This window comes from Lampetra planeri, chromosome 11, assembly GCF_965212315.1.
Source record: "Lampetra planeri chromosome 11, kcLamPlan1.2.h2, whole genome shotgun sequence".
NCBI lineage: Eukaryota > Metazoa > Chordata > Hyperoartia > Petromyzontiformes > Petromyzontidae > Lampetra > Lampetra planeri.
This window is the reverse complement of record NC_136117.1, coordinates 8,625,646-8,639,224: the sequence shown is the minus strand read 5'-3', so window position 1 is coordinate 8,639,224 and position 13,579 is coordinate 8,625,646. Positions and strand designations below refer to the sequence as shown.

At 51.4% G+C, this 13,579-nt stretch overlaps 1 protein-coding gene across 2 annotated transcripts in view; it reads left to right on the top strand.

The window, feature by feature from the left end:
- Window positions 1-13,579, top strand: part of LOC144721264 (ephrin type-A receptor 4-like) — a 76,625-nt gene that overhangs the window by 15,786 nt on the left and 47,260 nt on the right. For both annotated transcript variants that reach the window (XM_078598756.1, XM_078598755.1), the window contains exon 3: window positions 2,405-3,059. In XM_078598756.1, coding sequence (XP_078454882.1) covers window positions 2,405-3,059 — 655 coding nt within the window. The remainder of the gene's footprint in view (window positions 1-2,404; window positions 3,060-13,579) is intronic.

The window sequence follows — 13,579 nt, the reverse complement described above, 5'->3', positions numbered from 1 at the left end:
GCAGTTGGTCAGTTCTCCTCCCAAACAAGCCACCCCTCTCTGCCCCATCCACCTGTGCCATAACCTGCCAGTTGTATTGCTTTTTTATTATTCCACGTCCCTTATCGAAAGCAAACACAGATGAGCAGGGACACGAGAAAACGGCCCAGGAAATTCCCCCTTGATAAATAACACGCCGCTCACTCAGTCTCATCTTGTGATGATTTTACGGCTTTGACATGGTTGCTATGACACTGGCGGAAGGGCACCATTACATTCGATTGTGAATGTACTGTATAGTTTATTGATTTATGGTGCAGTTAATTTATCTGAGTAACGAAAGCGTCCTCTGTTTATCTTTAATATCTAGTTGTGTTATCCATTATTAATTTATTTGCTTAGTTTACATTCGCAGGGCAGACTGCGCGATGTCCCCCTGGAAACAATGCCTCCGAATGTAATTGCGCGCAAAATGTAAAATCCAATTAAGATTAGCTAAAGCAGTTTAGGTCGTTTGAGATAAGTGGGTGCGAATCTTCGGCATGTGCGTTTAATTGGCATTCAATTATTCAAAGGAGGCAAGCAAGCCACGAGTTATTATATCCACTATGCCACTGGCTTTAAAAGTGCTACAGACATCACGGCACTATTTGTATAGCGCCCAGAACAGACACGACAAGGCCAGTAGCCGGGCACGTGCCCAGACTAGGCATTTTATTTGGGCGACACATGTCAGGAGGGCACGTGAGCGCTGGGAGTTTCGTTTAGTTTTTTCCCCCAGCCAATATAACATAGTCATTATTATCTGCAATCAAATAATGAAAGGTGAACGACACACGACTGCACTGCTATATTACTGTGCAAAGGAGTTGAGCATTTTAAAACAGTCTGCCTCGGCAGCAGACCATGCTTCCCCACCTGATGATGGACGCTTGTGTTGCGACTTTGCCGAAAGAACCAAAGAATACGGATTCCTGCAGTCACAAAAGCTTCAAATCAAGATTGAGTTGAACATTCATTCAAACTTTGAACTTCTGACCAACACACCTTCCTGAATAGATCAGTGGATTCAGGATTTATGGAGCGTCCAAATCCCATCATGGTTGTTTCAGCACATTGGCTATCCAGGCTTGGAGAAATGTGTCCTGCCATCACTTTCACGATATTCAATCATCTACTCTTTGTTTTTTTCGGTAAAGTCACGTAGGAAAAAAATTCTAATAAATTAAATCACGACGTTTCGGAGGCAACACAAGCTTCCATCTTCAGGTGGAACCGTCACAGCAAAATTATTGTATTAAACCAAAGAGTATGAATCCTTGCAGTCACGAAAACTTCAAATCTAGAATTCAATCACCTGTTGAGAAGGAAGTAAAAGAGGGTGATTTTAAATCTGTGAGATATCTCTACATGGATTGACTTGTATTTATACGATGTGCGAGGGAAATGAACTTGCATCGGCAGTTGTTTGCATTTTGTGGCGTGAGGGAAAATATGCTCTTTGTGTTCAAGGCAACCATTACTGTATTTTAGTTCTACTTGGTGAAGATTCGTTTCATGTTTCGGTTTCCTTTGTGGTAGGAGCAACCCAACTCTGGCCGCTTTGCACAATAGTGTGCAGATGTGTGGTTTGTACGTTTGTCTATTTTGGTAAAAAAAAAGTTTAGTGGAAATATATTTCCAGAGAAAACACAATTTCAAAAACACTCAACCACTATGCACAGCTGTTTCTGGTCGAATAGGAAATGAAAGTTGAACCAAAAACTAATTAGTGCTGTGGTTGGTGAAGCGGTTGAAATGAATCCTGCAATATATACAGAACGGGTTTCATGATCAGTGTGGAGCGAGTGCTGAAACTCAACACCGTCGGGGTTCTGCATATGTAATTCATGATTCGGCCCACAGCTTGGGTAGAGCAATAAGGAACTGCTGTAACTTTCAGTTTTCATTTCTTGGCAACCAGCATTTGCACGTTGGTAAGGTGTGCAATTGTGTTTGTGAAAATGTGAAAAGCTCACTCTGTGCATGTGCTTAGGGACGGGTAGGAATGTGTGCACGTTTGCATATGTGTGCATGTGTTTGCATGTGTGTGCGGTTAATTCTAACATGACTTGTCAGTCTGTAAATCTAGTGTGGGTTCTTTGTGGGAGTTTTCTGCTAGATTATGATTTTTTGTTGAACATTCCATCCTTGAGCCAATTGGCCGCTGAGTTATTTTTCCTGACTTTCCATTGGAATACACTCGCATGCACATGCGTTGAACAGATTGCTTATAATTTGCGATCCCACGAATGCCACAATGTCACGTTGACGAGTTTCAGAAATGTTCGTGAAGCTCACTTGAAAGCAGTTTTTAAAAATAACCATGAATATATATAAATGTGGCAATGTGTCGTAAACTATCTCTTCTCTTTTTTTTTTCCAGTGGGAGGAGTTGACCATCATGCTGAACCAAACGACCCCAGTGCAGACCTTCCAGGTTTGCAACATGGGCTCCAACCAGAACAACTGGCTGCGGACGCGCTGGATCGCTCGCAACCCGGCCCAGCGAGTCTACGTGGAGATCAAGTTCACGCTGCGTGACTGCGGCAGCATGGCCGGCGTCGCCTCCACCTGCAAGGAGACCTTCAACCTCTTCTACTACGAGGCCGACTCCGGCGCGGATATCGACGACGGCAAGTTCGCCAAGGTGGGCACCATCGCGTCCGACATGATCTTCGACAAGACCGACGTCATCGACCGCGTGCTCAAGCTCAACACGGAGGTGCGGGAGCTGCCGCCCCTCTCCTGGACCGGCTTCTACCTGGCCTTCCAGGACGTGGGCGCGTGCGTGGCGCTCGTGTCCGTGCGCGTCTACTACAAGAAGTGCCCGGCGGTGGTGCGCAAACTCGCCTCCTTCCCCGACACGGTGACGGGCACCGACTCGTCGCCGCTCGTCGAGGTGCGCGGCTCGTGCGTGCGCAACGCGGTGGCCAGCGGCGATCCCAGGATGCACTGCAGCGCGGACGGCGAGTGGCTCGTGCCCATTGGGCAGTGCGTGTGCCACCCGGGCTACGAGGCCGCCGGTCACGAGTGCAGAGGTGAGTCGTCTCACCCCGGCGCTGATCGCCCGGCGCAAGCCCTGGCATGGTTCGGGAGGCACCACGGGTTCGATTGCACACAATGAACGAGCTGAGAGGCGCGCACGGGATGCGGTGACGTTCCGTTTTTAAAATTGTTGCTGACTGGTGTCGCACACGATGAATGTGTCATTAGCCCCCGTCCTGGCTGGCGCTGCTTGGCCCCTGAGCTACATTCAGATGTCTTGTGAGGCCCGCATATCACGACTTCGATCTGGTTCAGCAGAGCAAATAGCCAGTGGAAACCACCCGTACCGCGAGGGTCTCGTGCTTGAGCAGCTCGGAGGTGCGAGTGGCAAAAGGGCACTGGAGTCTGCTTGAATAAATGTATGAGTAATAAAAGACTCGACCACGGTATCTGGCTTGGTGTCCTTTATTCGGGTTCGTCTACTCTTCCCACACGGCTCTCTCCCTCTGAGACCCTCCGCTCGGCGCCGACGCTGCTGTCGCTCCCGTCGCCGCTAACAGCCTCGCTGCTGGTCTCCTCGTGTCGCTCCCGTAGCCTCTAGCAGCCTCGCTGCTGATCTCCTCACGCAGCCTCTCCGGCTGCCCTCGCTGCAGCTCCACCACTGCTCTCCCTCTCCGAGCAGTCCCACTGCTGCCTCTTCGTGCAGCCTCGCTGGCTGCTCTCGCTGCAGCCTCGCCGCTGCTCCCTGGGTTGGTCACCGCTGGCCGACGGTGCCAATCCTCTCTCCCAGTGTGTGTGGCAATCTCGCCACTCCTCCCAGCCTTCGCCCTGCGTGGCCTCACCCTCGTCCAGTCTCCAACAACCCCCCTTCCTCTTCCGGTTTCTCCCCTTAAAGACCCGAACCTTTCTCCCACGTGACGTAACTCCTCCCCCCGTGACGTCACATCCGGAAGGTCGTTTACGCCCGCATTACACCACCCTCCCCGGTAGAGAAAACCCAGCCGACCTCGGCTGAACAAAACTCCGAACAGTAATGCGGTCGAACTGACCCTGACACACTAAAGGACACGAAGCATGCAATAATTATAACAGTAAAAACAACAACACAACATAACAATCAACGAAACGTAAGAGATTTAGAATGTGTGCGGGTCGCCGGCCCGTCCCGGACGGTCGGTGGCCCTCCCGCAGAGCGGGAACATGATGGGGTTTTAAGAGTGACAGGCCGCAATCCTCCTGTCGCTGTTGGAGGCCCACCAACGTCCCGTGTCCCCGAAGGCTCAGCCCCGGAGGTGTCCCGCGATTGTGCTTGCAGCGGGGTCGGAAGGGCTGCAGGGCTCGGAGTTCCCGCAGTCCTGGCAGGCACCCCCCGAGCAGGGCCCCTCGTCACCTGCGGTGTCACGGCCGGTCTGTCTGGAATAGGCACGACAGGCGCTCTTGCAAGATCAATGGACGCAGGCAAGGGAGAGTCGGCAGCAACAGACCCCGGCAAGGCAACATCAGGAGATGACGCATCCGGTAGGGGAGCGACATAAGGCTTCAAGCGCGACGTGTGAACAAACCAGCAACGAGATCCAATCCGAACACGTGCCGACTGCGGGTTGGGAACCTCGATGAGGCGGACGGGCCCTTGCCAAGGTTTATGCAATTTAGGAGAGGTTCCTGGCCGCACCTGCGGGGAATGGAGCCAGGCCAGGTCCCCAACCTTCCAGGGGCACTCCCCCTTGGAACGTCGAGCATACCGCTCATTCCGGGCCTGAGCTTTGGCCGTAGCCACGCGGGCACCCTCCCGCGCCTCCGTGACCCGGCGAACGGTGTCCTGAATCTAATCTGGGAGTGGTTTACCAGGTCCCCTCACACCGGTTCCCAACTGCACATCCATCGGCGGCACGTTTTCCCGACCATACATAAGGAAAAACGGCGAATATCCTGTAGCCGCATGAGGCGTCATCTGGTACGCCGAAAGCACCCCAGGGATGTGCAGATCCCAATCTGATTGTTGTTCACTCACCGTGTGGCACAGCATGGCAGACAATGTCCGATTTAGCCGTTCGACCATACCATCCGTTTGCAGATGGTATGGGGATGTCCGTACTTTCTTAGTCCCAAGGGCCGCGCACACTTCCGCCAATAATTTAGAAGAAAAATTTCGGCCCTGGTCCGTGAGGAGTCTCTCCGGCGCACCCTTGTCCATAACGTACCCGAATAAAAAGGCCTCGGTAATAGCCGCGGCCGATTGGTCGGGCAACGGCCAGGCCATCGGCCAACGGGAGAGGTACTCGACTCCAACCAGCAAATATTTATTACCCCTCGCAGATGGTGGGAAGGGTCCCAAAATGTCCAGTGCCACCAATTCATTAACCCGAGACACCTGAATTGACTGTATAGGCGGCACATAAGGATGTTTAGGTGGCATACGCCGGGCACAATCAGGGCACGCGCGCACGTGCCCTATGACATCTGTCGCCATGCCGTGCCAAAAGTAATGACGTTGCAACGTCAATAAGGTCTTTTGCACACCCAGATGTAAGAGCGTGTCACAATGGAGAGTCCTAATTAACTCATATCGCAGGGACGTTGGCACAACCAGACGCCAGCGTTCCTCGAATCCTTCCCTCCACATGAGCAGACCATCTCGGAGAGCGGTTTCCGGCACCCCATCCGTACCCGGACCCCCACTCTCCACCGCAGACCGCTTCCGTAAGGACAACAACGACTCATCCATCATTTGTTCCCGAATCCACACAGACCGCGGCAGAATCAAAACCCCGTCAGTCGGACCCGGCTCCATCGGAGCATCCGGCCTCTCGACGGCCAACGCAACCGGCTGAGGGGGGGATAGAATCGGCGTACACCTATGCGTCCCCGACGCGCACGCGCAAGGGGAGCGTTGCGGCAATCTTGAAAGTGCGTCTGCATTCGCATGGCGCACCCCCTTCCGATGATGAATTTGGAAGGAAAATTCTTGCAGCGTGTCCAACCAACGCACCAACTGGCCGGATGGCTGATCCATCTTAAGAGCATACTGCAAGGCCGCATGATCCGTACGCACAATAAAGGAACGACCGTACAGGTACGGTCGAAATTGGCGTAGGAAAAAAACAACAGCCAAAAGTTCCCTGCGAGTGACACAGTAGCGGGTTTCCACGGGAGACAAAACCCGGCTACCATACGCCACCACGCGCTCCACACCCCCTTTAGACTGAGACAACACCGCGCCAATACCTGTGTCACTCGCGTCCGTATCAAGAATGAAGGGGTGATCGAAATCCGGATAATCCAACGTCGGCGCCGTAGCCAATAGATTGCGCAGGCCCTGAATAGCCGCCTCTTCCGGCGGTCCCCAACCAAATTTTCGTCCTTTACCCGTAAGGAGGTGCAAGGGCCTCGCGATCGTCGCAAAATTTGGAACAAATCTCCGATAATATGAGGCGAATCCCAAAAACCGACGTACATCTCCCACGGTGGTCGGAGTTGGCCAATCCCGGACGCACGCCGTTTTTTCCGGATCCGTGGCCACCCCCTCAGCACTCACGATATGCCCCAAATAACGGACGGACCGTTGCAGTAGGTGACATTTTTTTGGTTTCAATTTCAAATTCGCGGAACGCATCCTCGTGAACACCGCCTCCAACCGCCGTAAATGTTCCTCAAATGTGCGGCTGAAGACGATAATATCGTCTAAATATATGAGACATGTCTCCCACTGCAACCCCATCAATACCAGTTCCATCAACCTTTGAAATGTGGCAGGGGCCGCATTCAGCCCCATCGGAAGACAATTGAATTGAAATAACCCCTGCGGCGTACGGAATGCAGTTTTCTCCCGTGAGGGCTCGTCAAGGGGAAGCTGCCAGAATCCCGAAGAGAGATCCAGTGTAGAAAAGAACTTAGCCCCCGACAAGGCATCGAGGGAGTCGTCGATACGCAGCAGGGGATACGCATCTGCCACCGATATTTTATTCAATTTCCGGAAATCAACACAAAATCGCAATTTGCCGTCCTTTTTCTTGACCAAAACAACAGGCGCGCCCCATGGGCTGTTAGATGGAGATATTATGTCTGCAGCCAACATGTCATCCACTGCCCCCCGAACGTGTTCTCGCTCAGCCGGACTCATCCGGTGCGAGTTCAACCGAATAGGGGCAGCGTCCCCTGTTTCAATATGATGGTAAAGCAACGAGGTGCGTCCCAAATCCAAATCGTCGGAGCTAAACACATCCGAATACGTCAATAACAATTTACGAATCGCACAACGTTGTTCCTCGGACAGGGAAGAATTTTCCTCACATAAGTCGGCAATCCAGCGATTATCCGAAGCTACCAGCTCGGAAACACCAGCAACCACGCCCCGGCTGTGCAGGCAATCTTGTGCCGTAAAAGCCGTAGTGGCATGTGCCACGACCGTGCCAGCCGGGACATACACGTTTTCGGTACCCGCATTGAGCACTTGCAAAAACGGTAATTGGTCCGGCCGAACGATGGTCTGCGCCCCAACCAGCGCCAATCCGGCCGATATCGTGGCTGACGGTGACAACAAGACCCCAACCGCTCCTAGCCGATCAGGCAGAGGCTTCCGATACCGCAAAGGAATATGCATCTGTGAGCCAGGTGGAATGTCAGCAGATACTACGGATAACGCCTGCACCTGTGCGGCAGGAGCAGGTCGCCCCCAGGGCGACGGCAGAAACGAGATTTGACGGCCACTCGGCAATTCAATACAATTCTCATTAATTTTGATCAAAATGGGCATCTTAGCCAGAAAATCAGTTCCCAGTAAACAGGGAACTGCCAGATATCTTGAAATTAGCACAGTTCCTGAGGCCAACACTTCCCCGATAGATATTTTAGCGTCCACCTGGCCCACAATGCCCATGCTACCCCCGTTCGCAGCGACACACGACCCGTAACCTGGACACACGGCCCCCGGTGGGATGCCCAACAGATGGAAAATGACATCCGATATAATAGTCGCGGACGCCCCAGAATCAACCAAAATACGAACGTCCACCCCTTGTATAGACCCCGGTACAGTGGACAAACCCGTAGCGGCCGCGACGACCCTCCGTGCCAATTTACGCCACTGCGTCACCGAGCGACAAGGCCCCGTCGATGGCCTCCCCTTAATAACAACACCCGGATCGCACGACAACGGTGATGGGTGAGGTGCAAAGCCTTGCCGGGTGTCTGGTGCGCACCGACTTGCCTGTCTTGGCGGTTCCTTCTTTGGCGCGTCCGTTGACGAGGCCTCCTGCTGGGGCGGACCCGGGACGCGGGCCCAGCAGTCCCTGGCGTAGTGGCCCTTACGCCCGCAGCGGAAGCAGTCAACGCCATTGCGCCGTAGCGCAGGCCCAGCATCCCGCCGGGCCTGTACCGGTGGTGCAGCGTGCGGGGCCGGCCCACCGCGGCCCGACCATGGGCCAGAGGCGGCCGCCAGCTCTTGAGGGCCCCCCCCATCCGGCACGTAGACCGCCTTCTTAGGGTCCCAACCCAAGGCGCCTCCCTCGACGATGGGCCCCCCCCGTCCACGCTGCGACTTGCTTCCACCGATGGAGGTTAAACTGTGCATCCAGACATTTTGCTGCCGCCCGGGAAGTCAGCTTCTCATGGCCACACACAGGCATGGGAATCCCCAGATCCCGAGACAGCTCAAGCATCTTCCCTAAGATGAGAGGCTCGAGCAGGTCAGGCTTCGTCTCTGGATATGCGGCCATAGCCAACTCCAGCACCGCACCCCTATATGCCACCGGCGATTCCTCGGGCGCTCGTTGTCGTTAAGCAAATCGGCGATGCGCATCATCAGGTGGCTCGTAAGCGTCCGCCATTTCGTCAAAAACTCCACGTAATGTTTTCTTCTTTTCGGCCGTTATGGAACGGAAGAATCTGACCGACTCGTCATCAAGAAGAGTCGGCAACACTTCCAAAGCCTCAGCGTCGGTCCACCTAGCAGAACGTACCGCCGCCAAAAATCTGCAGGCGAAAGCGCTCCAATCGCCCCCGATGGAGAATTCTTTGACCGTAGTAAGATGCCGACTGCGACTCCTTAGCACGCCGTCTTCAAGCGATGGTTCCTCCGGCGGTAGGTTCAAAATGGCGTCGAACCGCGGCGTGGTCAAGATGGCGGCTTCCCGCCGCGGAGCGCGCAAGATGGCGGCTTCGTGCCGCGTGGCTGATGGCGTCGACAGCGAAGGCAAGGCGGCGGCCTGTGGACCACCCTCAGCTCTCCCCATCGCCGTCCTCGGCGTGACGAGGTGACATAACTGCGCCAGTACGTTCTTGAGAGTCTCAAGCTGCTCCGCCATCTGTTCCCATCAGAAATCCGCGTCTGTTGGTGCTGACGGGCCCGCCGACGCGGTGACATCTTCAACTCCCGTTCCCGCACTCGCTTCAGCAGGGCTCTCTTCCACCACCGCAGCTGAATCCATCGTAGGAGGAAGGTCGTCGTCGTCGGACGAAGAAGCAGATGATGGCGTCGGAATATTATTTTTTCTTAGTTGCTTCGACATGCCGTTACACTTCCAACACCAGTGTATCTGGCTTGGTGTCCTTTATTCGGGTTCGTCTACTCTTCCCACACGGCTCTCTCCCTCTGAGACCCTCCGCTCGGCGCCGACGCTGCTGTCGCTCCCGTCGCCGCTAACAGCCTCGCTGCTGGTCTCCTCGTGTCGCTCCCGTAGCCTCTAGCAGCCTCGCTGCTGATCTCCTCACGCAGCCTCTCCGGCTGCCCTCGCTGCAGCTCCACCACTGCTCTCCCTCTCCGAGCAGTCCCACTGCTGCCTCTTCGTGCAGCCTCGCTGGCTGCTCTCGCTGCAGCCTCGCCGCTGCTCCCTGGGTTGGTCACCGCTGGCCGACGGTGCCAATCCTCTCTCCCAGTGTGTGTGGCAATCTCGCCACTCCTCCCAGCCTTCGCCCTGCGTGGCCTCACCCTCGTCCAGTCTCCAACAACCCCCCTTCCTCTTCCGGTTTCTCCCCTTAAAGACCCGAACCTTTCTCCCACGTGACGTAACTCCTCCCCCCGTGACGTCACATCCGGAAGGTCGTTTACGCCCGCATTACATATGTATGTGATGAATGTACACTGCAGGTATCGTATTTCAACAGCTGCGAAGTCATGATTGCAGTACCCGCAGTCCCAGTCAAAAAAAGCGACTTTTAATGTCCCAGGTAGGCTTGCACATTTGTCAAGTCAGCTACCTGAACGAGAGTTTGATCCTGGGAAAACCTGTACAGCTGGAAGCCCTATGCCAGTCCCTTGATGATTTGGTGCTCACCGGTTCCTCTAATTCCAGGATCATAGAAAACTTTGCATATTGTTCATCACAAGCTACTGCTTAATGTAGGGAATACTATGCTATTGCCGACACACATTACTCAAAGTCAAAGCGATTCTCAGCTGTGAGCCAGTGGGGGAAACTCCACGTTCCTATGGTGGGGGTGAGTCTCTCCATTGTCCAGTATAGTCATCTATGCCGGTGGTTCTTAACCTGGGGTGGACGCATCCCCTGTGGGTGGGAGACGTGGCAAATTTCTGTTAGAAGGTAAATAATCAAAACACAAATTCAGCATGGGCATGTAAGTACTCCTACTTTGTCTGATCAAACCTATGTAGTTACTAACATTATACATTGTTTTGCGGTAAAGGTTAAGAACCACTGATCTAAACACTCTTGCTACGAAAATAAATACACCTTCAAATTGTTTTAATAGTTTAAAAAAAGAGATCTCTATATTACTTAAATATTTTTTGTTATCTCTATAGTTATATTAAAGGTATTCGTTTAACTTTGGTGGTTCAATGTAGTACTGCTATGTCTAATCTAGAAGTCAACAAAGGACATATTTTACAATCTATCAACTTCAGTGGCAAAGAGCAGTCATAATTATATTAACAGCTAAACAGCTTTTCAATGATTTTTGTTTCATATTTTTAAAAAGAGCATTCAGTTCATACAAATTAATGAATTTTAATGGCATGACTCGTAATAACAATTATCAGATAGTAAATTGTGGGCACCTAAGAGTGTGTTTAGCGCATTACTGACCCACAAATTTGCATGGCAATGATGAATGCAGCTTTGCCATTGGACAAAGTAGAATTTCATTAAATGAGTATTAAATACTGATTCAATGAAAGTATGCTATCCTATTTGTAGAAATATGGATATGCATGCTCACTGTGGCCTGGTGAGGGACAGAGATAGAAGCCAAGAGAGGCGAGACAGAGAAAGAGAGACACGGAGACGAGAGATGGCAGAGAAAGATCGAGATATATAGAGGGACAAAGGGAAGATGGGAGAGAGAGAAAGAGAAACAGAGACAGAAGGAAAGGCTCTAGAGACAAAGAGAAGGTGAAAGATATGAGAAGGGAGCCAGAGGTAGACAGACACACAGAGACAGAGACGGAAAGACAGAAGCAAAGAGACACAGAGACATCTCTAAAGCCATAATAGCAATGAGACTATTCATACACAATTATCAACAGGATAGATGGAATAGGATGAGATCAGTAGAAAGCATATATGTAGATGATCAAAAACAACATCATGAATGTTCAACTATACAGACGTTGAAAGCATAGCGATGGTGTCTGTGTTATTTTAATTCTCATACCAAAGCACCTTCAATAGATGTGCTCTGGTGACACAGAAGGTGCTTTACATAGCCAGAGTTGAGACCGTAAGAGGTTTAAAACAAAACTCAGAAAGACCACTCAACTGAATATACACAGTGTCTCGTAGCTCAGATGACCACATGCAAACACCATTGCAAAAACAGTTTTGGAATTTCCCACCCATGTCAACCAAGGTTCCGTATAAACCTCAGCTAACCTCTTTGTGACCAATCACCTTCTATCTAGATATCTGTCTATCAGCGTCGAATAACTAATTTTAATAACGTTCAGGACTCTCTACTCTGCATCGTTCTTGGGTTTTTCTTTACCACGCTTACACCACGATGGTCAGTGAAGCTGGTTGAGCGAAGGGCCCAGGACTGTACTCTTTGGTTCTTTCGGTAAAGTCACGTAGGTATACAATAAAATAAATTAAATACCAAAGTACCAGCAAGAAACATTTTTCAGCAAGAAACATATTTCTTGCTGTGGTTTTCCCACCTGATGATGATTGCTTGTGTTGCAATCGAAACGTCGTGATTTAATTTATTTTATTTTCTACCTACGTGACTTTACCAAAGAGTATGGATCCCTGCAGTCACGAAAACTTCAAATTAAGATTGGCCCAGGACAGGATCAGATGTCACTCGTCACTGATGTTAGCCGTGGCCGTGTACTGGAACGCAGCCGCCACCGGGGTCAGAGTGCAGTGTGTGGATCACGACGCACCGGTTCCACGGGGAATCATTGTACAGCACTTGCTTTCACAATTCTACACAATTTAGATTTCTAAGATTCTTCCGAAGTGCCGTCCTAAGTGCCTCAGGCTCAAAACCAAGGCATTCAAACATAGCATTAGCGGGGAGCAGTGTTGACGTCCACTGTGCCACCACTGCCCCACTAATCGTAAAAAAAAAATGATTCAGCCTGTCACGGTCTGCTTTTATATACAAAATGCCTTTTCCAGCATGCACTACATTAAATGCACAACATACGATACATAATCACAGAAATGCATTGCAAGACCAAGAATTTGCACGCTTTGTGCCGTGACTTTGGCTGGTGATGATGAGATCCCAATTTCGCTCGTGTTTATTTACGTGCCCTTGCATCTGACCCTTTCCGTATGGAGGTTCGGCAGTTGCTGTGCGAAGCCGGGGAGTGATTATGCGCAAGGCAGAGAGAGAGAGAGGCATCTTCCTTCATCTCAGAATTCCCCAGGGTTTTTTAGCAGTTCTTCAAAAATAACAACTAGTGCCGTGGCCACTTGGCATTCCTCCTTCCAAAAGTACGGCCCTCAAGAGTATGTGCATAGCGACACAAGGGCGGCGTCTCCAGGGATTATTCAACAACACAACGGTGCGGTGAGCTCTGGATGCGAGAGCGAGATTCATGAATACTTTTTTTTGGTGGGATTGGTAAAAGAAAAATGTTAAAGGTGCAGCCCTGCGATTGCTTGCTTGTGCCACGGCTAGTGGAAGGGCTTCTCCTAGAGGTAGCCCGAGAGAGTTCCTGTCCAGTGGTATTTCGTTTGTTTTTCGATGCTGGCCAGATGTCTTGGAAGAGGTGGGAGTGCCCACATTTCACCACACCACCACCCCCGACCTGCCGATCGAGATTAACTGTGGTGAAGCTATTTATGCTGCTGGGTGGACAGACGTAGGGGGATTTAAGAAACGTTCACCATTGCTTCAACTGCCGCGGCCGGAGATCAAAACGAGCCGACTATTTCTGGAATGCAACTTCAATGTGCTAACCACTACAAAATGCAACGGAGGCAGGCACCGGCTGTAAATCTGTTGAATATCGGACAGTGTACCAACGTTCAGGACAACCTATAATCATACTTAAAAAAAAAACTATTGAGTGTCGGGCATCTTAGTGATGAAAACATGAGCATTGTGACTGGCTCGCGTGACGTCTCTGTGTGCACGTCCATTATTCCATTTGACAATCTTACTG